General features: G+C 38.4%; 1 protein-coding gene across 5 annotated transcripts in view; it reads right to left on the bottom strand.

The window, feature by feature from the left end:
* LOC102684556 (ephrin type-B receptor 1) overlaps positions 1 to 22601 on the bottom strand; it is a 236890-nt gene that overhangs the window by 190781 nt on the left and 23508 nt on the right. For 4 of the 5 annotated variants that reach the window (XR_011191394.1, XR_001480120.2, XR_001480121.2 and 1 more), the window contains exon 1: positions 13053 to 13280. The exons of the other annotated variant lie outside the window; for it this stretch is intronic. Coding sequence is in view for 1 of the 4 variants with exons in the window: in XM_015361286.2 (XP_015216772.1) it covers positions 13053 to 13110 (58 nt within the window). In the remaining 3 variants the exon portion in view is untranslated. Of the gene's footprint in view, positions 1 to 13052; positions 13281 to 22601 lie in introns of those variants that run through there. 5 annotated transcript variants of the gene reach the window in all.

Raw genomic sequence — 22601 nt, 5'->3', positions numbered from 1 at the left:
CCACTGAAACTAGAAACTTTACCAAGTGTCTTCTCTTTACAATTACAAGAGTGAAGTTAAGTTCATCCCTTTATGCTCTGCATTAAATAGAATGTGCTGCTTTTGAATACATAGAACAGCATACAAGGCCGAAAGTCTTGAGTGGAAACAGGAAAAAAAAAATTTACAAAGAAAAACACTTCCTGACAAGGACTAGAATAAATAACTAAAATTGAAGACTGGATTAAATAAAGATCTAAAAGCCTTAGATATTAATAGTACAGTCATAGAAATGTTCTAAAAGAAAAAAAAACAGCTAATAATCTGGATCTTTCACAGACTCATCCACAGCCCATTAGAGCTTGAGATGCTTTCTGCAGCAAAAGCTCACTGAGCATCCCGTTTGAAGAGAAAGCTGTGATTCCCAGTAGACTGAACTTGTGTCACTGTTAACATAACTGCAGCAATGTGGTAAAATATGATTCCCCTTCTTCTGATTCAGAAAGATGCAGACAAAAGAAAGCATTTCTTCAACCTGCTCTAAAACCCGCACAGAACAATAGTGAAGTAGCCAGGGATCACAGAATGGCCTCCTTTTCTGTTGTGTTAAAATTCAGTGTACAGATTCCCTGGGAGCAGAACTTTGTATGGCCAGCAAGACTGAAGTTTAACCTCTAGTTTTTCCTACTTTTATTTAGAAATGAGCAGATTAACATTCATCTAGGATTGTATGGTACATCAGAATTCCAATTGTAATACAGTATATGTAATTGGGGGGACAATGTTCACTTACATATACTGTATTACAATGAAAATTCATCCTCAGAGAAACCTCAAGCCTGACAATGCATACATATTGATTTCTTTTATTTTCTTTTGTTAACCACGTCAAAGAATGGAAGTGCCGTGAGACACTTGTAATGTATGCAGTTCCAACAAGGCTGCTGGTGGGGAGGATTACTGGGCCAGCAAAATGCTCCGCAACCCGTGTGCCAGGTTGGGTTTCAGCGAGCACCTCTTTATCTCTCCAAACCAGGCAGCCATGCCTGTGGCTGCTGGGCACAATACTGCCCCTTTCCTTCACCTCATGCTCAATCGCATAGCCCTGCGACAGCCAATATTACCCAGTAATTACAAGGGAGCTGGCTTCACTTTTTTATTACCCCCACTGTTTAAAATCAATACTTAATTACATGAAAACACTTTCTTTTCACCAAGATCTTGTGCTGGACAGCAGAGCTGAAAAATCCAGCAGTTAGCCAGGATTCCCAATATGCGCAAAGCAAGGTCATGAGAGCTCTCTCTCTCTCTCCACATTCCTTTGCTTGTTTTCTTTTCCTTTAGTACCACCTCCAATCAATTCTTTTTAATGGCAGACTGCAAAGTGAAACAACCCCGCTGCAGAAAGAAAACATGCCCAGGTCAAAAGCCAAAAAGGCTGAGAGATTACTCTGGTAATTGCAATCAACACGGTTTACATTGCATTTAACATCATGTGAAAATAAAATCAACAAGTGGAATTAATCTCCCGAACACAATCTTTAGAATGTGACACACAAGTCATTTCTCTCAGGCTCAGTAAATAAAGAGTTTTAATGCGCAATATTTTTTTTTTACCACCCAACTTTTACCTCAGCTTTCTAAGTAGAGATCACACTTCCCCTCCTGATATACAGTACAACTAAAAGCACTAATATCAGCTCACGTGACATAATATTAAATGTATTTTGAGTAGCATATATATTCCAAAAATAAATTTAATTGAGAATTTTGACTACTGTAAGCCTAACAGTAGTTACTACAGTAATTATATTGTGCAGGATCACCACATACCGAATGGCATTTATTGTCCTGAAGACTATAGTAACAGTATGACTAGCACATATTTGGATGGTGTACAGTGGTCACTAAAATGCTGGGTCTGTATGCATTTGATGAGGTATGAACAAAATATTGTGCATTGTCAACCGTTAAATTCCACTGCCTTTTTTTCATTCTGATCGTTTCTAAGCACTGTAAAGACATTTCCAAAAGTACATTAGAATTAAACCCAAAAATATGTCCAGCATGATGAAATGCAGTACAAGTGGTGAAATGCAACGTTGGTTGAGGAGAAACAGTTACCACTCACAAAAAGTCTGAAAGCATTATGCAGTCTTACTATTTACTATGCTATCAAATTATTTAAAAATGTGATTCTCTGGGTAAATCAATGTGTGGAGCTCTCGAAAAAGGCCTTTAATAATGTTTAGCAAATTGCATTGCAAATCACCATCAAGCTGCTGATTATTTGATCAGGCATCTATTAAGTATCTAAAAACATTCAACTGTTCTTTACTTGTGAATGTTTTGCCCATTACACATCTCGATATTTATTTTTCACTCATTCTTGCTTTCAGAGTGCCTCCACTCATTTGCCAAAGCCCCACAACCCAGAGCTAGGAGCCGAAGAGGAAAATTAAATCATTATGTCAGGGCCCCAAAACTGATTTCCTGGAAAGAATAATAAATGAAGGTCTTTGTTGCCTTCTTCCGTCAAATCCAACTGATTTTTCTTTCTTGGCAAGGCTCGTTGCCCCTACTTCCCCTGTGTAAATATTGAAATGGATTCATATTTCAGCTACTTAAAAAAAAAAGAAAAAAAATCAGGCCTTTCTTCTGTGTGCTATTAAAAAAAAAAGTCAACCGATTCCTCCACCACATGCTGAGAAGCAAAAGGAGGCCAGTCCTACTTTTAATTAAAATGTCTTACTTCTCAAAAAACGTTGAGATTCCTAGTTCAATTGCTTACATTATTAAACAGTGGGGCCTTATGGAAAAGCAAGGCCCATAATTTCTATTACTGAAATATGTTATCAGATAAAGCTATAGAGATGAAGCCCCAAGAGAAAGACTCTACACCCACTGTTCTGACTTCATAATCGCTGTTATCGGTAAACTTGCTTTCCCATGGAGATTGGTTTTGTACCATTTATACCATACAGTGCTGATGAAATGGTACAAAAAGGCAAAAGACTCAGCTTTAATGTCTCTCAGCCCTCTCCAGAAACCAGGGTCCATCCCCAATAGAATGACTGTGGACTGAGTGCAGAGAGGCTGGATCATACTCCCAGCCTCTGGAAATGACTTGCTTGCTAGGATGATAGCTTTACAGTAATATGTACAATAGCTGCTTCATGGAGGAAGACATGAAGTTGCCAGTGTTAGCCCTCCTGCATTCTTTAAGCCACTACGAAGCAGTGCATTCTAAAAAACAGCAAAAGAAAATACCAGCAAGGTTCTGGAATAAGTACAATAGAATAAGTAACTCCAGCAGTTTGCAGGAGAGGATTTTATGAAATGCTCTGGAACACTACTTATGGTGAAAGGCTTTATGCTGTACTATAAACCTGTAATTGAATTAAAATCTCCTTTTTTCATCAACACTTGCTCTAGCATCTCTCTAGCGAACTTCTCAGCACCTAGGCGGAAAACCCAGCCCCAGCTATTACTCGCCATCTTCCCTCTCACGAATGAATGCGCATCAAACGTCTGAACGCAACCCATTCGTCGCAGCGCATCAATTCAAGTTCGCCTCCCCGCTCCCCTTTCGGGAGCAGTAATTGGGAAATAATGAGGCTCCTTTCGCAAGCCGCCGCCGCCGAGCGTCCTCTTTTATTGCAGCTCAAGGTATCATGTCAGTGGTGCATTTGCACTCCCACGCTCCTCATTACAAGGCTCTGCCCTGTGCTTCTCCCCGCGCCTTTTGCACTGATTAATCACACTCTCAGAAAAAGAGGCCTATCAATATACCAGGAAAGGCTATAATGCCTTCCAAAGTACCAGGCAAACAAGCATTTTAGAAGTCGCACTGCATTTTGCTGTGAAACCTTTTAAGTTTCTTACCACTGCATGTTTAAACCAGGCTAAGACAGCAAAGTATTTCCTCCATTTTTCTGATGTTCCTTTCCTTTTTACTACTGACCATAGAAACACAAAAGAGAGAAAAATGTGCCAAAACTTTGAACAGTGCTTTTTTGTCTGTATATAATAACTAATTTTGATGACAGAATGCCTGTCTTTTTGATAATCAAACCTCTATGTAGGATTCCCTCCGCTATGCAGACTGCACTGGACCAGAATAACAACCGGTCTGCCCACCACACAGAGGAAGATGAAAATTCCTTGGGAAAGGAAAGCAACAACAGAGTAAGTGTTGCCAGAGTTAAATCTGAGGCTAAAGCTGGCTTTTTGTGTGCCATGATTCATCTTTGAGCCATCCTTTTGCAAATGATGTATGGGGATCAGAGTTTCCTTATGGAATTAAAGACACTATAACTGGATAAGGCCTTCCTGTAACCTATAAAACAAGTCAAAAAGGATCTAATAAAAAGTCCACTGAAGGCTAACCAATATTAAGTCTTTCTTTCAGTCCTGTTCTCAAGTTGCAGTTAAGGAATAAGTTTTTGTGGCTTTGGTTTTCCCCACAGACACCATGCTGTAGATATTGATAAATCAGCACTCTTCACAGAAAATGACCATTTTCTCCTGGGTTAGACTCAGAAATCATGGGTGCTTACAATGTACACACCGTATGCAGATTTGTCTATATTACCTTCTGGGCTCTCATCTCCTACCGTCCATGTGTTCTTTGCTGTCAAGGGAACACACACAGGAATGTCTCTTGGCAAAAGCTCAAGCCATAGTCTATTCAAATCAGACATGGAAATATCAAACCCAAAAGCAGTGACATGGTTAAAGATGGCCGGTAAATATTTATGGCATAAAAAGCAGTGAAATGGGGAGAATGCTTAAAGGACAGCAAATGATGAACTTCATCTCCTTGATCAGCATGATAAACTGCCAGCAACTAGGCAGTGAGATGTAGACAGTCACGACTCAATAGAGTGTTAAAACAGTCTGCATGGCCACACAGTGTGCAGCATAATGCATCTATTATAAGCTAATACGTGCAATTGAGTCCATCTCTGATATAATAAAACACTTATACAAAGAAAAGTCAGGCCCAGGCATATAGGTTACAGTGTCTGTAAAAGACATTTCAATTCAGTGTGCACCAAGACAGAAAAAAGGCTCTCAGATTTGTAGCATAAACAAAATTCTACAATAAAAATGGGATTGTATATCCTCAGGGTAATTTTAATTAAAGACACTAAAGGGAATGTGATTATGTTTTTACTTATTAATTTAAAGTGCAGAATTTAACCTTGACGTTTTCCTTAAAGTTAGAAATCTGATTTACAAGGGCATACTGTACCACACCATTATTAACCTTTACAGCAAGGCTTATTTTAATAACGTTAACCAGATGAGTTACTAAAGAGCCCTGTAGCAAATCTTCTGTAATCAAATCAATATGACAATATACCTTTTGTAAATAGGTTATAATGCATTTGATGGTATTAAAAAGAACAAAGGGGGAAATAAATAGTTCAAAGTTAAATTATTGCTTAAATAAAACTGGGCAGGGTTATCTGTAATACTTTTAAGTGGTCACAAATTACATTCGTGCCAGATCACGGCAGAAAAATTAAAAATAAATCTCAGCTGAGTGTTTCCATCTGTAACTCCACCAGATTGCCTTCACTGCTGACAACCATGACTGCAATAAGCAATAATGCTGTTGCTGTGTGAAATTCAAAGCAGAATTATGGCACTATTTACCTGAAATCTGAGGTGTACCATATTAACTTGCATGCATTTCTGGGAAAAACATCAGCGGCAGAGGTTAAATCCTGCCTCTCACCAAATGGTCTTGTCGGCTTTAATTAAGGCCTTTACTTTTATTCCTTTTCCATTGAACTCAACCTGCTTGGGCCTTGCGTGCAATACAGAAGCAACAGTGTGCCTGAGCTTTTGCCTCAGCGTTGCATAAACATTTCATGCCTGGTAATTTTCCATTATAATTTAAAAAAGGAACACAACACACATCATAATATAACATCCTGGGTCTAAGTGTCCATTTTTTAAATAATGAAGCAATTTCAACTGCCAATTTTGAAAAATAGAGCTTTGTCACTACAGAGGATTATTTTTTTGCAATTTAGATTTTATTTTCATTACATAAAAATGAAATTACTGTATATAATTATAATGTTATATAGCCATTATATGGTGAAACATTAAACAATAAGAAAATATATGCACTTAAACATGATATCCACTCTAGCAATAGCTGTTACTTCATGCCATTCTGAGAATGCATCCACTCATAAGGCTTTTACTGTAGGTATATTTTTCCAATAATAAAAGAAGAGAAGGTTCAAACACACGCCAAGGAAAACCAGGGAGCTGATTCAAGTGCTATTGGTGCACTAGTAGGCAGCATTCTTCCCCTGAACACAAATTTCCAATGAGGTCAATCGGGATACTGTGCTGTAGTAGGTTCTGTCTTTTGAATGAGGTATAAAACCACAAGTCCTGCCAATGTAGCCATCAAAGCTCCTATGGCACTGTACCTAGGAGTATTATGCCTGGTGTCCAGGCTAAAATCTGGATCTGCATCCTCGGTCTGTCTGAACTAAATTTCCCCCTTAAATCAATTGGTGAAATAATGTTGCACTTCTCCATCCGATCTGCACTGTAGTGAGGATGCTGGCTCATAATTCCTGATGGACCCAAGTGACTGCTGAACCTCAGCAGATGAAGTGATCACCGTCTTCTATGTAAAGTGCCTTGATGTCCTTTAGGATATAACAGTATGGATTATTATTGTATCTCTGAGTTACTTTTCTTTTCCAGAGAAAGCTTTGGTAACACCTGCGTAGCATAATTTACTGATAAGGCTTGTTTAATGGTGGCCCCAGATGTGTTAGAAAAAAGGTTAACAAGAACTGGTATGAATGAGTACCTCTACCATATACATTTTGCTCTGTAGGTGAACAGTAATGATTAATTCTAGCACCACAACTTCAATTGTCCCAGTTTTAAAGTACCTAACACCTTTCAGCCGTCCGACTTGTGTTTCTTAACAGTATAAGCACATTTATCCCTTCCTACACTACTGCGATTGATATCTCATATACTGTATATACAGTTCCAAAGCAGGTCAGTTCAGAAAGATGGCGCAAACATAAGAAATGGCACTCTTTGATCAAATAAACAACTCTGATTAGGCTACATTAGTGCCAGAGATAGAACAGATGTGTTGGAATGAGGACTGCTGTAGGTTGTTTTATTCAACAACAAAAGGAAAAGAAATCAAACAAGCTAAAGAGAGAAGGAGAAAATAAATTTGCATGTCATTAAAAACGTGTGCCGTTTCCTCCATTGCCAGATCATTATTCACAACAGCAATCGTAATTCTCTGCACTTACAGCAACATCACTTATTTCTATTTGCCCTGGAACCAATTAAACCTAGATTGGCCTGCTTGCTAGACGCCTGGAATAGAAAGATGAATTAAGAGACAGGGATGTATCAACAGGGACATGCTGTACAACTGAAGCTCTTCTGCCGGCAATCTCTGCCCATTAAATTGCCTGGGGCTGATTGTTTTGGTTTAAGGCACATTAATCAGGGAGAAGGAGAGGGAAAGAGAGATGGAGAGGTTGAGGGGGGTGGCTGAGAATGGTGGACAAAAAGCAGTGAAGTAGAAGAAAGAGGGAGGACAATTTTGGCTAAGACAAGTGAAGACCAGCATGCAAGAGAAGGATCTGGAACACTTTTTCTAATGGCAACCGTGTCTATTTGATCAATACTCTCCGTGGGGCTTTGGAAAGGCTTCTTTCATGTCCAGGTAAAAACATTATATTTTAAAGGAGTCGCCTGAGCCAGGCTGGCAGACAGAAAAAGATAGAGGGAGGGGAAGTTCACAGAGCCTTAGGCTGTACGAGCTGTAAAATATTTCTTTTTTCAAAACATGACCCATTTTAATTTGTTAATCACCCAGTTCATTAAGGAATGATTTGAAAGGTAGACAACGCCAGCAATTAGAGACCTGGTCAGCAATAACCCTAAAGCAAAGCCAAAAGGCTTGCTACTATGAGCTGATCGATAAGCCTGCCATTTCAATTTTATTGTCCAGAGGCCCTGTGAGAGAGATTAAATGGTTATACAAGGAGTGTCACAAAATCCCAAATGAATGCAAACTTAGGATCATGTACTCTAATTACATCTTTGCAGGGCAGCAAACTGTCCAACATTCCTGTAGTCACCAGACACCTACATGAAGTTAAAATCTTAGTAATCGGTATGTATTACAAGAAACCTAAGAAAAGAGCTACCATTTAAAACAAGAGGAAACTAATACAAAGCATCAAACAGCTTGATAAGAAAGCTTCCTATATCACTGCATTTAAATGGTCAGTTAATTTTCTCCCTCTTGTGCTTTGCACATCCACACAGAATTCAGGAAATACCAGTAATTCCAAAATGAAAAATATGAAGTACAGCACATTGGTTACAGATCAATTTTGAAATAAATTCTATTCAAACCTAGGGTAAATCTAATCTCCCAAAATTCTTTTGAATCCACTGCGGTTTTTATATCCATTCCAGACAATTTTACCCCTTAAGAACTGCCATATAAGGATCCTTTCTGTCAACTAGAACAGTTCAAAACGTAGAATAGCTATTCTTATTAAGATTGGCAAGGACCATAATATGAGACATATTTTCTAAATATTAAAAAAATTCCAAAGTAGAAATCATCCTATCATTCTAAGTTGTAGGACTCATTTTCTAATAATATCTGCAAAATCAAAAGAACATAATGATTCAGCTGTGTTTCTTGACAAATGGTAGGGTATATTGTACATCCCTATATAAAGACCAACAAGAAGCTGTAAATGTCCGAAGAACAAAAAGAGTCCCCTAACTACCTTAAAGATTAAGAAAAGTTCAAGCCAGCCCCAGTCACAGCATATACTGTGGTAATGAATGTAAAGCCTCATTCAAAACGCCTGTAGCTGAAGCCATTTTGGATTCAAAGGAAGAGAAACAAATTGGTTCCAAAGAAAGTATCTCATTATTCAAGATTCTCCCTATTAAGAAGCCTCAGCTGCAGTGATAAATTAATCATTGTTCATTAACACCTGAAAGAGAGGTCTAGGATCACACAGGCTAAGATACTGATCTCTGCCAGCTTAGCAGCTGATAAAGGGAAAGACGCAGCTTCTGCCTCAGTTCTGTACCCACTGGGAGGGAGCAGACACCCCTATATCAAAGCGCGCTCCAGTGGAACAAGCAAACCTGACATACTGTACGTGCCATGTGAGACATTTCCAGAAAGACTGGAAAAAGCACTTTTACATTAATGGACAAAACTTTGCAAATATTTGGTAAATAGTAATAATACATGGACAAACAATAGTCTGACATTACAGAAACAAGGAATAAAATGAGACAGAAAAAAATATTATGCATTTCACACAATGAGCAGATAATAATTGATATGGCACCTTGTTACAATAATCTGAACAGGTGAGCCTCATCAGAGCAAACACTGCAGTTCCTCACCTGGGATTGCCTCATCAGGTTATACCCTATGGTGCTGTAACATACGCCCAGAGAGCAGGCTGAAACGGATCTGTCCCACTCTGTCCCAGTAACAGATGGAAACAGTCTGCCTGACATGATTACCATCTGTATGGCAAGTAGAGAGCCCTTTGCAGGGGCCTTCATCTGCTGAAGTGTATGGAAGCTTAACACCAGTGTACATCACGGCCCATTGAATACAGCACAGCCTGTCAGTTCAAGGGAGAAGCAGCAGCACACTGAATTGCTAGCAATTATTTACGGTGTGATCCACTACTGTTGATGGCTGTATGGTTCTAAAGAAAAGTATCTGTAGCTTATACTGTATGCACTGGGGAGAACTGAGAGGCCTTTATTCACGTTACCTGTCTGATTGGTATGAATGCAGTGCCACAGGTTCCAGATAACAGAACAATGCATATTTATTGTTGAAAAAAAAGATAATTACTTTTTACTATTGTGTACTATGTGCAAGGCATGAACTCCAATTCCTCATAGTTTGTAGCAGCATGTTGAAACTGGAATACATTGCACCACTTGGGCAAAAATATTATCATTCTAACCTGCTGCAGACAGGAACATAAGCAAATTCTTTGAACTTAAAACAAGTTGGTGTACTTTGAAGTTGTATTACAACGTCAATTCTATCCATGCTAGAGACCAAGCGAGAATCTTTGGAGTTTTTTTAATGTTGAGCGAAATTTTTTTTTTCTCTGAAAATCCGAGGAACCTGAAGCTACTGGAGATAGAAAAGGACAAGCCAGAAAGGCTCAAGTCAGCACCCTGGGGGTACGTATTAGGGCTTTTCCCACCAGCCCTCGTAATTAAACATAGCGTAACAGGCGTTGATGTCTTCGGCCTGGAAAACTATATATACTGTACATACCGAGCATATAAAAATAGAAAAAAAACCCATTGAAAACAAAAACTCTTTAATGCCTTCTATTTAATCTAGAGCAACAAACTTATCCTTTAGATCAACCAAATCTCACCAACATGTCGTAATACCAAACATGTCGGAAATATTGTTTTAACAATCTGGCACAACAATAGAAAACTAAAAAAAAAAACTGCGAAGCCCTGAAAGATAATGTATTAATGCATTTATATTACTTCAGACATACCGGTAGAGGTTACTACTGCTTGGTTTTGAAAGCCACTTCTATGCGATTTGCCATATTAATATTCAAGGCACTTAAAATTCAGTACCATACAAACGCCTTTGAGCTTTTTAAAATCGCTTTGGATGTCGTGATATAAAAGTGTGCACATAGGCTAAATCGTTTAGATTTAAATAAATTAAATACAAGCTGATAACTAATAAAGTACGTTATCATTCTTTCCAGGCGGCATCTTGTTAATTGAGTGCTGCAAAATCTCAAAATGCAGTATGTAAAATGCAATAAGTGCCTAACTGAATTATTGCCATTCTTCTACCAGAGTAAGAGACTGAATCTTAAAATAGTGCAATTCCTTCAGTTTTCTACTTTGAGGTCGGAAAGCGTAAAATAGCAAGTGGATATGATCTCAGTTCGCTCTTTACTGGTATACACAAAAGGCAGCAATTACACGATATAGAATGAGATGGTAATGACATTAATGAAGATGGAAGTCTAAACAGAATATTTTTAAAGTATTAAACGTAGAATGGAGATTCGAGAAGCAATAGAAAGCGAGAGAAAAACACAAAAACAAAATTTAGGCGCTGTTTACTGCACCCCAAAAAAGTCCGATAAATCCAATAAATTCAGAAATATGTTTCATGTTTCAACAGATACATAACTAACATGGTTTTCTGAATGAGGTGTACTTCGAATTATATGTATTGGAAAGAAAAAAAGAAAATGAGTTTAAAAAGTAAAGGTCTTCGTTTCTTACCAATAAACATTCAATCATTTTGATGCTCACGATAATTTCCATCATAAATAGGTCAAGAGTAAAGAGTAGCGCGTTTATCAGTAAGAAATAGCTCCTGAAACTGAATATACAGTATAAAACTCAATTTAAGACGCTTTTCTCCTCTCTAGTATCAGATCCAAGTGTGTTTAGAAGAATCAAAACTTAACGTATAGAAATTAAAAAGAGAAAGTGCTTCATAACCATCAGTGATTAATGCTGATCGATTCTTTAATTATTGAGCATCGTAAGTGCTGACCATACTAAGTCGATCGATCGTCCATTTAGTATTCAATTTATTCTGTTAAGTATAAGAATTTGAACACGCGGCTATAACGCGCTCTCTGAGATGAATAGAGCTTTTGCTACACCTCCTCCCCATCTGTATTCAACAGAAGGCTACATGGATATTACAAATTTCAGCACGGACATACGTACAGTCTGCTCCCTGGGGATTCACCTCCTCCCCCAAAATGATTTCTGCTGCCGAGGAATGCGTCTTTTGTGTTTGACCTATTAATGTGATGCACGGAACTAGCCGAGAAACTTACCTTAACAATCCGAAACAGTTCTGCAACATACACTACTAGAGTGCTAGTTTGTCCTGAAATGTTTAAGAGAAACTCGAAAATCTAACTACGCTTCTTACAGTGCGTTGCGTTAAGCATCAAAGAGTTATCAATCAGAATATGCAAGAACTGTCAATGCACCACCAGTCCTAATTCTATTTTCATTGTAACACAGTCAAACGTGTCTTCAGCTATTTTATTTTTAGACCGGAGACGAGATAATAATCACTAAATTCTGAATGCATAAAATAATTACTTTTAATGTCAGAATGACAATTGCTTTCAAGAACTGAAGTACCTTTTGTACATATGACTGAAAACGACAATTTCGTGTCTAAGAAGGTACCTGTTGAACATTGCTTAGCAGAAAAATTAAGTTTAGAAGTTTAGAACTACTGGCATTTAAGATACAGTTAGGAAGTAAAGTGTTCATTAGGCAGAATAAATGTTACCTAGGACCAGCACAATTCCGGAAAGGCTACGACTCTTGGACACCACAATATTCAGTTTTGCCGATTTTGTTCTAGTATCAGTGAGAACAGTGTCCTCGTACAGCGACTAGTCATGTGAGACGCCCTCCTTCATAAAATCAGTATATGGTGAAATGTTACCACAAAGACTTTTCGTGTCTCTGTACTTCATAAGACCTGAATACTGCAAAAAATAGTTTTTTTTTTAATCACTGCACGATGTTTTATTTGCTCCATCACTACTTACTGTAGGCTCAGCAAAAGTAGCCCAGCGACATTTATATTAAGAGCAGTGCGAGTAACACTGTCTAACGTTAGAGGAAAGCTGGAGCAAGGTAACCTAATTTAGCAGCAAGGTATCCACAGTATCCAGGCTGGCAGCTCAATCCTGACTGTTTCTGGGCTACACTGCATTGCAGTTTTAGCAGCATCGGTTTTACAAAAAGGCAGCTGTACTACAACTGTGAGACGCTCCACCAGAACTGACAGTTTTGGAAAACACACAAAACTATATGCACAAGTACTTGCATCCATGTTAATTTTTCCAATGCCATAACTCCAATAGTTGTGCCACTGAGAAACCACCGTATTCACAGTATTCCCTGAAAACCGGAGAGCGCACACAGCATTAAAAAATACAGAGACAATCCCATTAATTTACCTTCCACTGCAGAAACCGTAGTGATTAAACAGAAAATCGCAATCAAATCCACTGTCATGGCAAAGTTATTCTCCCCTACTTCTTGTATTATTATTAGCAAGAGGCGAGCGCGCACACAATCCTTCAGTTGTCACAAAACGGTATTCCAGTTTGTATCTCGCACCCTTCAGTAATGTATATTTTGAGTCACATTTCAAGCCGTAGTAAGTAGTATGCGAGAAGCTGCTTTGGACGCTGAGATGGGGGGCGGGGGGGTGGAAGAGGGGGTTCGGAGAGACCCCACTGCCTACCCCCCTTAACACCTTCTGGCCAATCGCAGAAATAAAATTGCAGATCCCGAACCAATAAGCAATGAGCGCCTCCTCCCAACAGCATTGTTGGTCTCAACAAAAAACTTTTCACTGGCCTATTTGAGCTGATGTCTGAGAAAGTGATATAGCACCGACTAGTGGCAGTTTATATATATTTCACCTTTTCTGGCCTTTTTGAGTCCGATTAGTCAAAAAAATAATTCAGAGTTTACAATGACGGTGTCACACCATCAACAAGGAAAAGAGAACCACGTTAGCACTGTTATCCTTTGTCTAACACTGCATTTGGGTTATTCAATCTGTATTTTATATACAGACCAACAATCCGAGCTATTAAAGATGTGATATCGGTTCAGTTCTGTGGTGCTTAATTCATATTTGAAGTATGAAAAAGCGAGTTTTTCTCATCAGCTGTACTACTGTACAATCTGATGGAATGTGGACTATTAGTTGAACAATGATACAAAGAATTAAATACGTCTGAGGTTGTTTATCGAGTATTTAGAGTGATATTTGGCTTAACCCTCTTGACTGGCCTGAAGGCCAAGGAGGCTATGACCCCCGTGCACAGTAAGGAGTTAATGAAGAAGGAGTTACAAAGGTATGGATCGGGTACAAAGGGAAGGCTAAAATGCGAAAAAAGAAGCATGCGTACAGTACATTATAGACAGTAGGTAACGAGAAATGACGTATGGAAATTATTATGATTTTGAGCAGACGACACGAAAGTGGCGTGATTGTCATCCCGGCCGAACTTCAGCTGAACATTTCCATGTACTGTATTTGCACCGGAAAAATGACTCGTGATGTATTATATTCACACTATTACATTTATTTTAATATTACAATTCGTAACAGAAAAAGACGTTCTAGGTCAGATTCCCGAATCAATCTGATCATCTCAAACCTGCGATTAATACTACTGTAAATATCAAGGGACCGATTCTGTCGGTAAATATTGTAAATAGAACTGACGCATCAGGAAGCCATTATTTCTTTAAATAAAGTGCATTATAAAGGCTTAGGATTCGTTGTATCTGATTTATATAAGTATTTCCATCATGTCAATAGAGCATGTTATCAGTTAACAATTCATGTCTTTGGAGCCTAATTGTAGACCTTAAGAGCAGGGAGGTCCACATTGCCAGTGACAAGTCCACATACCAAGCAAAATGTAGCCTGTAACGTCATAGTCAAATCTTCAATAAGATCCCTTCCAATGGTTCATACTTACAGTACATCCACTGCGCCACGATGTCACCCCATTTCAGGAGTGTTTACTTGCATTGTAAATAACGTTTTGCCCCAATAACTAAGTGAGAGTATGACTGCAGTACAGTACAGTACATTTCAGTCTTCTGTTCCTTCACTCAGTCCCTGTCTTCTTCACCCGTTACAGTGAATAAGTTATAGATTTTCCTCATAACCTTACCTCCTTTCTTTCTAATTTTATTTTTCTATGGACCAATATCATCTTTGAAGTTAAAAAAGCGAAGTTATAGTTTTGACTGTTATTTATTAACAATATACAGTACACTGCACAGTATTTGCAATATTTTTAGAAGCATCTAACTGTTGTGACACTTTCTCAGGTTTTGCACTTAATACACAACCGGGAAAGTGTTGCAGTTGATCATAAGCATGATTCATTTTGGGGCTGGCAATAGAAATAAACATCTGGAAAACATCGTGCAAGCAATTCATCCAACAACCCTCTGAGCCCCTCGTTTCCACACCTGCCTGAGGTTATTAGATAAATTAATTTGATGGCTTTGATGCAGTCATTAATAGAGTTTTCTATATGTGAAACAACACCAACACTAGACAGTATTTGTGCAGTCATTAATAGAGTTTTCTATATGTGAAACAACACCAACACTAGACAGTATTTGGTGGGGAGTTCCGTTTTTGTAGGCTTATACTCTGTATATTGTACTACTCAGAGCAAGGTAGGACTGTGGGACTGCTAATATAAAAAAGCAGCACAATCCAAATGAGGGAATTACAATGCTTTCTCTGTCCTGCTCCCTCTCTTCCGGTGCATTAGGTTGTCTTTTGTTTTCCAAGGTAAACCACAAAATGAATGAAACAGTGTATTCCCCATTGAGGAAGAAGTATCTCTGCCCACTGTAGCCCCTGACAGCTCATCTCTCAGAACTTCAAGAAAAATGCTACAAAGTCTGGCCTTTTGTCTTTCCCCGTGCTTATCCCAGAAAAGTGTTTTTATGGATATATCCAGGGCAACAGTTGGTTATTATTGGAAATAACCTAAGTGAAAGATCCACAGAAAGTCAAACAGGAATTAGTTAAAATGTGCTAGTAGAAATTAAAGAAATATGAGGACACGTGGACTAAATTTGTTTTGCAATGTGTTTTTTTCAAGTTGGCCCACTGTTAAATGTGTTGCACAGTAACTGCTTTAAAATTATCTGCCCACCTACTAAGGTGGGTTTTTCAGGCCACCGGTAACGGACCTCCCCTCCTCGAGTACTGGCACACAGGAAAAGAGGGCACTGCGGGAGGCTCTTTGTAGCATCACGCTGAAAAAAGACTCGCTCTGCCGGGCATCGTGTTGTAGAGGTTCACTCCGTGCGGATGCAGGGGATGGGGGACTGTTATCTTCATCAGCACACAAGAGCTGCATTTGCATTTAAAATGCCATTTAATTGCCTTGCAAATATATGACATTACATGTACATTTCATAATGATATTTGTGGGTTGCGCCCCCCTCCTCCCCCACTGCTCTGCTACCCATTGTGGCTGCCTGCTTCAACAGATGGTAGATACAATGCCCCCCCCCATCCTTGGAGACTTGCCGCAGACACAGGGCTGCTGACAGGGGCTGATATTTGCTTATCAATAAAGGAGCTCCTACACCTGTTTCTTTTCAATTATTCCTTCTGTTCCACTGGGCCAGGGCATCACGGCTGAGGCCACAGCCCCATCGCAGCCTCTTGGACGGCTGGAGTCAGATAACGCTCATCCAGGACCATCTCTGGCAGACTTTTGCTCAGCTTTATGTCAAGTGGTCTAAAAAAAAAAATACTGAGATGTGGGGAAAAAAAGCAACCCAACCAGCATAAGCAGTTAAAGGAAGTGTGAGACACCTACGCACGTTTAGAGGAAGGCTGAGCAAAACGTTTAGAGCCTGACTAGCAGGAGGTGAATATTCTACAGCCAAATATGTTCATTCTGAAGGTCAGACTCGCCTTTGGTACCAATATGTCACGCCCGTCCAGGTTTCTTTTTCAGGAAGCCTCAAGTGCATATAAAACAATACTGTTAATAACTGCACCGTATTCCTTTAATCATGTCTTCTTAAAACGTCTCCAGTGCTGCTGACTGTTCTTGCAATAAGGAAATGCCACCCTGTTAAGCCAATAATTGTGCCATTAAAGTAAATGAATGTTCAAGCATTTTATGTAAGATACAACAGTATTTTACATCTTAATTGCTTTCCAGTTGTTAAACCCATCATCTGTCTTTTACAGGGGGTCTGACTCCTTTGGTAGCTAGTGACCTCCTGTTTGATATATCAGTTCAATTTGCAGTTTTTCCATTTCCAATTTTCTCTGTTGGTTTGTTTATGTGCTCAAATCTAGACTATTCACGGGCATGTGGTAATGGTATTAGTAGCTCATAATATTATAAAATGATATATAACAAGGGCTCCCTATTACAGTACCTGTGCTCCTGCATAATGTAGAAATTGCAGTGAAGTACAGGCATAGACTCTGGATTCACCATATTACCTTTCCTATGTGTCCCACTGCTTTGTAATCCTTAAAAAATGCTTTTAGAATCTTAGAGTTTATAAACCCACTGTGTATAACAAGCTAAAATAACTGTGACAAATAAAGGTCTTACTTTACTGCAAACTACCACCACAGAATTCCATGTATATTAAGCATCACTATATTATATTGATATGTTGAAATTAAGTATATTGCAACATCACTTACAGTATAACTTACATTCAAATAACTTGTTCATTGTTACTTTAAATATTTGTGAATTTTCTTTAGAAATCAGGAGAATGACTCTTGTAGCATTTGTGGTGACGTTTTATTGAACAGGCTTGGCATACACTGTAGGTAAATTTATTTTGCTGATTAACATGCATCACCAGCTGGGGATCTACTGTGAAATTTACAGGATAGTAGCATCCTAACCAGTATTGGAACTAATACAAAATCCCAGTATTAAGCAAACAAGCACCAAATTAATTATACCATAGATAGTGAATTGCACTTGCACTTTAGCATTTTAGAAGTGTCAAAATAGAAAACATGTGTTGGACAGGAAAGCTCAGAATGCAGAACAGTTCATCAGGCCATGCTGCCTTGCCTGTACTTAATGCCAAATGCCTTTTAATTGATTTGTCTGACAACAACCGTAGCATCCAGCTCTTAGCCACTGAAGTGAGAATGCAGCTTTCAAAAAATGCCAGAAAAAGAAAACCAAGAGAGAACCTGTCAAGCTGTCAGTTTTAAAACGCCGGTAAGCTCAAATTCCATCCGGCATTTTTTTAACGGTCCAGATGTTGTTTTTTGTTGTTGTTGTTGTTGTTGTTGCTTGCAGCCGTAAAAGAAAATAAGGATCTAGAAAACTAAGAGTGTTAGATGTGGTTGTATACACTCTTTATATTCATGGGATTAGCGCTTGTCATATTTTAGAGTCTCAACAAACAGTATACACACCAGTTTGAAAGTGTTCCATCTAGCGAATGCCTTTGCTTTAGTATAAAAGAAATAATCTCTATACTGCTCTTCTAACCACATAAACAGTGCCCTCTAAAGGTATCAATACAGCCAAGTGAAGGCAAATTTGTAATTGTGATATATGGATGTTGTATACTATGTACAATATAAGATCAATTTTATTTTTTGGTAATTCCAAGCATCCATTCAATCATAATCGAATGAGAATGTGTCTTTAATCTCTGAAACAAGCGTGAACTTGCAAAGTGGGATTTCGAGTCAATTGGACAAACCATGCACTTTCTGAGCTCAAGCGAAACCCAAGCAAAATTGTCTAGTAGGTTACCCAGAAGAGATAGCCTACCCTAAATTGTGACTAAGCACCTGTATGAGAGAACTCAGTTAATGCAAGTCGGAAATCACAACTGGGCAAAAGATTAATGTATTCAATAAAGAGATGCAAAACTGAAATGAAAAAAGGGGAGCATTAAGGTTGAAACATGACTTAATTGACAATGTGATAATTGAATCAAAATGAATATTGCAGCACGTTGGCACTGCTTATTGCACACAATTTGAAATATTCCCAAAAGGCCTTCCTCCTGTGCCAGAAGATTAATTGATTTGAGCTAGAAGTGGGTTTCTTAGCACACCAACACAGTCAAACTTTGGAGCATCACATGACTGTGCCTCAACCTCTGAAGTTAATTGCAGGATTTATACCTGAAACAGTCTTAGCTGCTTCCAGAGATTAGCCACTGCACTTCAAGGGTAGATTGTGTGTGTACTGTCGTTTTGAGCAGCACCATTTTCTCATAGTCCCATTGGAATGGTCCTGACTGCCGACATTAATCAAATGAGATGTGAAAAGCAGGGCCTCTGTAAAGAGAAAACGAGTCAAAACTAAAACGTGGAGAGCATCAATCCTCATACCCTGTCAGCAGGGAAATAAAGGAATTAATAAAAAACAACGTCCTAGTGTTATTTAATTCTTGCCCAAAGGGAAAAACAACTTATTGGTCCATCAGTCAGTTTTGAAATTTTCAGCTGTTGAGTGTGTACAGGTCTGGTACTGATGAAAATTTGTGTTTATTGGTCTGCACCTAGTTTAACTTTAAAAAAGACATCTTATCTACTTTCTGTCAAATAAGTACAGTACTTGTTACCTCACATAACATTGGATTTTTCCAAGAGTATAAAAGCATAATAAAAATTATAGAGTAAATCGATAAATTACATTTTATCCGTCTCAAACATTATGGTGTCCTGGTACACTTGTGGGAATAATTAAATTTTCTTACTTCTTTTAAGTAGAAAAGGTTAAATTGACATGTAACAGGCCAATATATGAACTAATATTGTTTTATTGTACAGCTATATAAGCAAAATATGCACCTGAATACTTCAAATACTTCAAAGAGCTGCAGAAATAGAATCCTTGATCAGTAAGCTCAACAAACAAATTAGACTGGCCAGAAAGATCGTCATCACTAGATTTTCTTTACATTTTGCACCCATTATAAGAAGATTTGGACATACAGCTAAAAACTGTACCAAAGCATCAAAGAAGCCTGATCTAAATGTGGCAAGGCCATTAATCTCTCACTGTCAGAGTGAATGATTGTCCCTACGTTTCCTCCCGACCCACTGTGTTGTGATTAATTCCTTATTGTCATTATGAACAATTGCACTGGGGCTCCACACAGCAGTAATATCACGATCATTTTCATATCGTTAGATTGAGGAATTGTGCCTGTGTTAAACACATTCGAAGGAATTCATTGGTTTGATGTCCTTTCACATTCGTCCTTCAGATACAGCCTGCAGGTACTTGAATTATTCTTAAAATAGAATCTGTATTTTCAGACGTTTACCTTATCTGTATACCATGTTGATTGAAAACCGTGTGTAGCAGCACACCCTACTGCTACATTCCCTACCACCAGCCATGAATGGGTCTAATGGTCCCACCACCCCTACAACTGTGTCTGCCAGGAAGAAGCTTCCCTTACTACCTTAAATGCATTTTGACAATATTCTACTCTAGCTAGACAGTTAATAACACTACATACTGTAGTAAATTCTGGAAGTCTGTTGCTTTTAGCCCACCTAAGTCAGGTGAAATCTATCAAGCGGGGAGCTGCATCAGCATACAGTACATAGACTGCAAAGGAACAGGTAAAGGTTTATTCCACGCTGAAAGATAAAGAAGGAGTGATACCTGGAGAAGGCTCCGTGGCTGAAACATAGTGTTTCTTTACCTTTCAGCATGGAATCAACCTTTAGATGAAGCCCATGATTTACACTTGCAGGAACATCATGTGCTTTGGGCATTTACCAAATTTGCCACAGCCATGTATACTGGTGAGGGACAAAGTGGAACCAACCAGGAGAACAAGCTGGTTCTTTGCTCAGTTTTCCCTTATTCCCCCCTCAGGGTGGGCAGTACAGTACATTGCAATATCATTTACCACCTATAGGTACAGTGTACTGTAGAACTATCATGTAAGAGAAAACATCAATAATTTCACAATTCACGCTCTGTTCCCTGTAACGTATTCAGAGGAAGTGATTCAAACCCCCATCTGTTGGTCCACTGCTTGAGGAACACTACAGAGGTTATTCATGTACTTTCATGCTTTTTAATTTTAGTGTTACTTTTAAAAACCCATCAATTGACCCAAATCATTTATAAACTCACCTGTCATTTCAAAGGACTTTCACATTTCAGAAAATTAAGCAGTTTCAATAACGTTCATAAGCAGGAAGGGATGGGGATTCAAGCTGTATTTTTAACTCCAAAATCTGTCTTGGGAAAGTGCCTTTTAAGCTTTCTTAATAATCAGAATTGCTAGAAAATCAACAACAGCGCGGTCTGTTTCTAAAATATTATCTCATTATGACGTGTCAGACATTTTGAAGAGATTTGTCAAAAATCTGATTCTTATGCAAAGATCAACAAATGTGTTGTGATTAGGAAATTGCAAATTGACCTTATTTTCTTAAGTTACTTGATTGTTAAATTACATTTGAAGTCCCAAATCTTTACAGCAGTTTCAAAGGCCTTTTAATACTTGACCAGGAATTTCTAGAAAAAGAAATATGCTACATTACAAAGTTAATGGCTTTTCAAAATTTGAAAAGCCATCTGTGTTCCTATTAATAGTAAATGGCTTAATAATGATGTACTTGAATGTATGTTGGAAGGGGGTAATACATAAATAATTCAACAATCTTTATAGTGTTTTTTCAGAAAGTTAACCTAAACTGAACATATATCAGCCTAGGAACGGTGGAGTTTTTCCTATTGTAATGAATAAATAAGAACATCATTAACTTTAATGGAGGATAGTATTGATCATTATATTCCACAAAGAACAAGATAAATGATACAAAAGTGCAGTGATCTCATCTGACAAATGATTGCGGGTGAACCATTTTCTTAGGCTGACTTGTGCTGGTCTTTAAATATGAACTGCAAATATGTGGTGAAAAAAGTCTCATACCAAAACCCCACTATTTACTTTGGTGCCTTTGAACTCTTTTACAAAGTTAATTTGTCATTTCGTACTTTTCATACATTCAGTGATTTCTAACATTTCCTGAATTAATCTTCTGGTTGTGATACTCAAGTCCATAAATGAAGAGTGTATGCCAGTGGACGGCTAGCAAGAATAAGAACAAAAGAAAGGGTATAAATGACTATTCAATGCATCCTGCTATTACATGAATGATCGGAGGATCCAGTGATGAAAGTATAGATATCACCTTAATAATTTGTCTAGACTTATACTTTGCTTGTTCCTGACATCTCAAGTGTAAACTTGTGGCTTACCCATAAGCCCTTTGTGCCCCGGTTCATAAATGCACTTCCCCTTAGCTTCTGCCTGTGTCTCCTTGTTCGTGTCTCACTGCTGATGTTGTAGACGCCTATCAAGGCTTTGTAGTACCTGCTACAGTCCCAGATTTTGTCAGTGTGTGCAGATTTGTTAGGCAGATAGAGTTTAATACAGGCAAGTGCAGAGTGTTATCTGCACAGAGTAAAAACAAACCATACGTACAAAATGGGAAATGTTGGGTTTAAGGAGGCTATTCATAAAAATGATTTAAGTGTTAATGTTCACACATCATTTACAGTACATATTCTAGACAATGAGGGAAGCAATACAAAAATTGTCTTACACTAACAGGCTAAAGGACCAGGATCTTCAAAATCTTCTACAGAGAAGACTATGAGTGGACCTGATACAAGTATTCAAAATCCTCCAAGTCACTGGCCAAGTCAACCCAGACAATTAACTGTTAACTGTTAAGCATCAACAGTAAAGCACAAGCTAAAGGTTACAATTGGAAATTAGGTGGTGAAGTCAGTGGATGATGCCATCTCTCTGGTCCTACACATTGTCCTTAAACACTTTGACAGGCAGGATATCTGCCTTTATGTCAGAATGATATGTATTGATTCCAGGCGGGCGTTAACACAACTGTTCTCTCCAAAAGGGCAGATCATAGGTGGTAAAGATAGACAACAAAGGCT

This window comes from Lepisosteus oculatus, chromosome 13 (genome assembly GCF_040954835.1).
Source record: "Lepisosteus oculatus isolate fLepOcu1 chromosome 13, fLepOcu1.hap2, whole genome shotgun sequence".
NCBI classification, from domain to species: Eukaryota; Metazoa; Chordata; class Actinopteri; order Semionotiformes; family Lepisosteidae; genus Lepisosteus; species Lepisosteus oculatus.
Note: the sequence above shows the minus strand (reverse complement) of the source record. Positions and strands in the feature narration are given on the sequence as shown.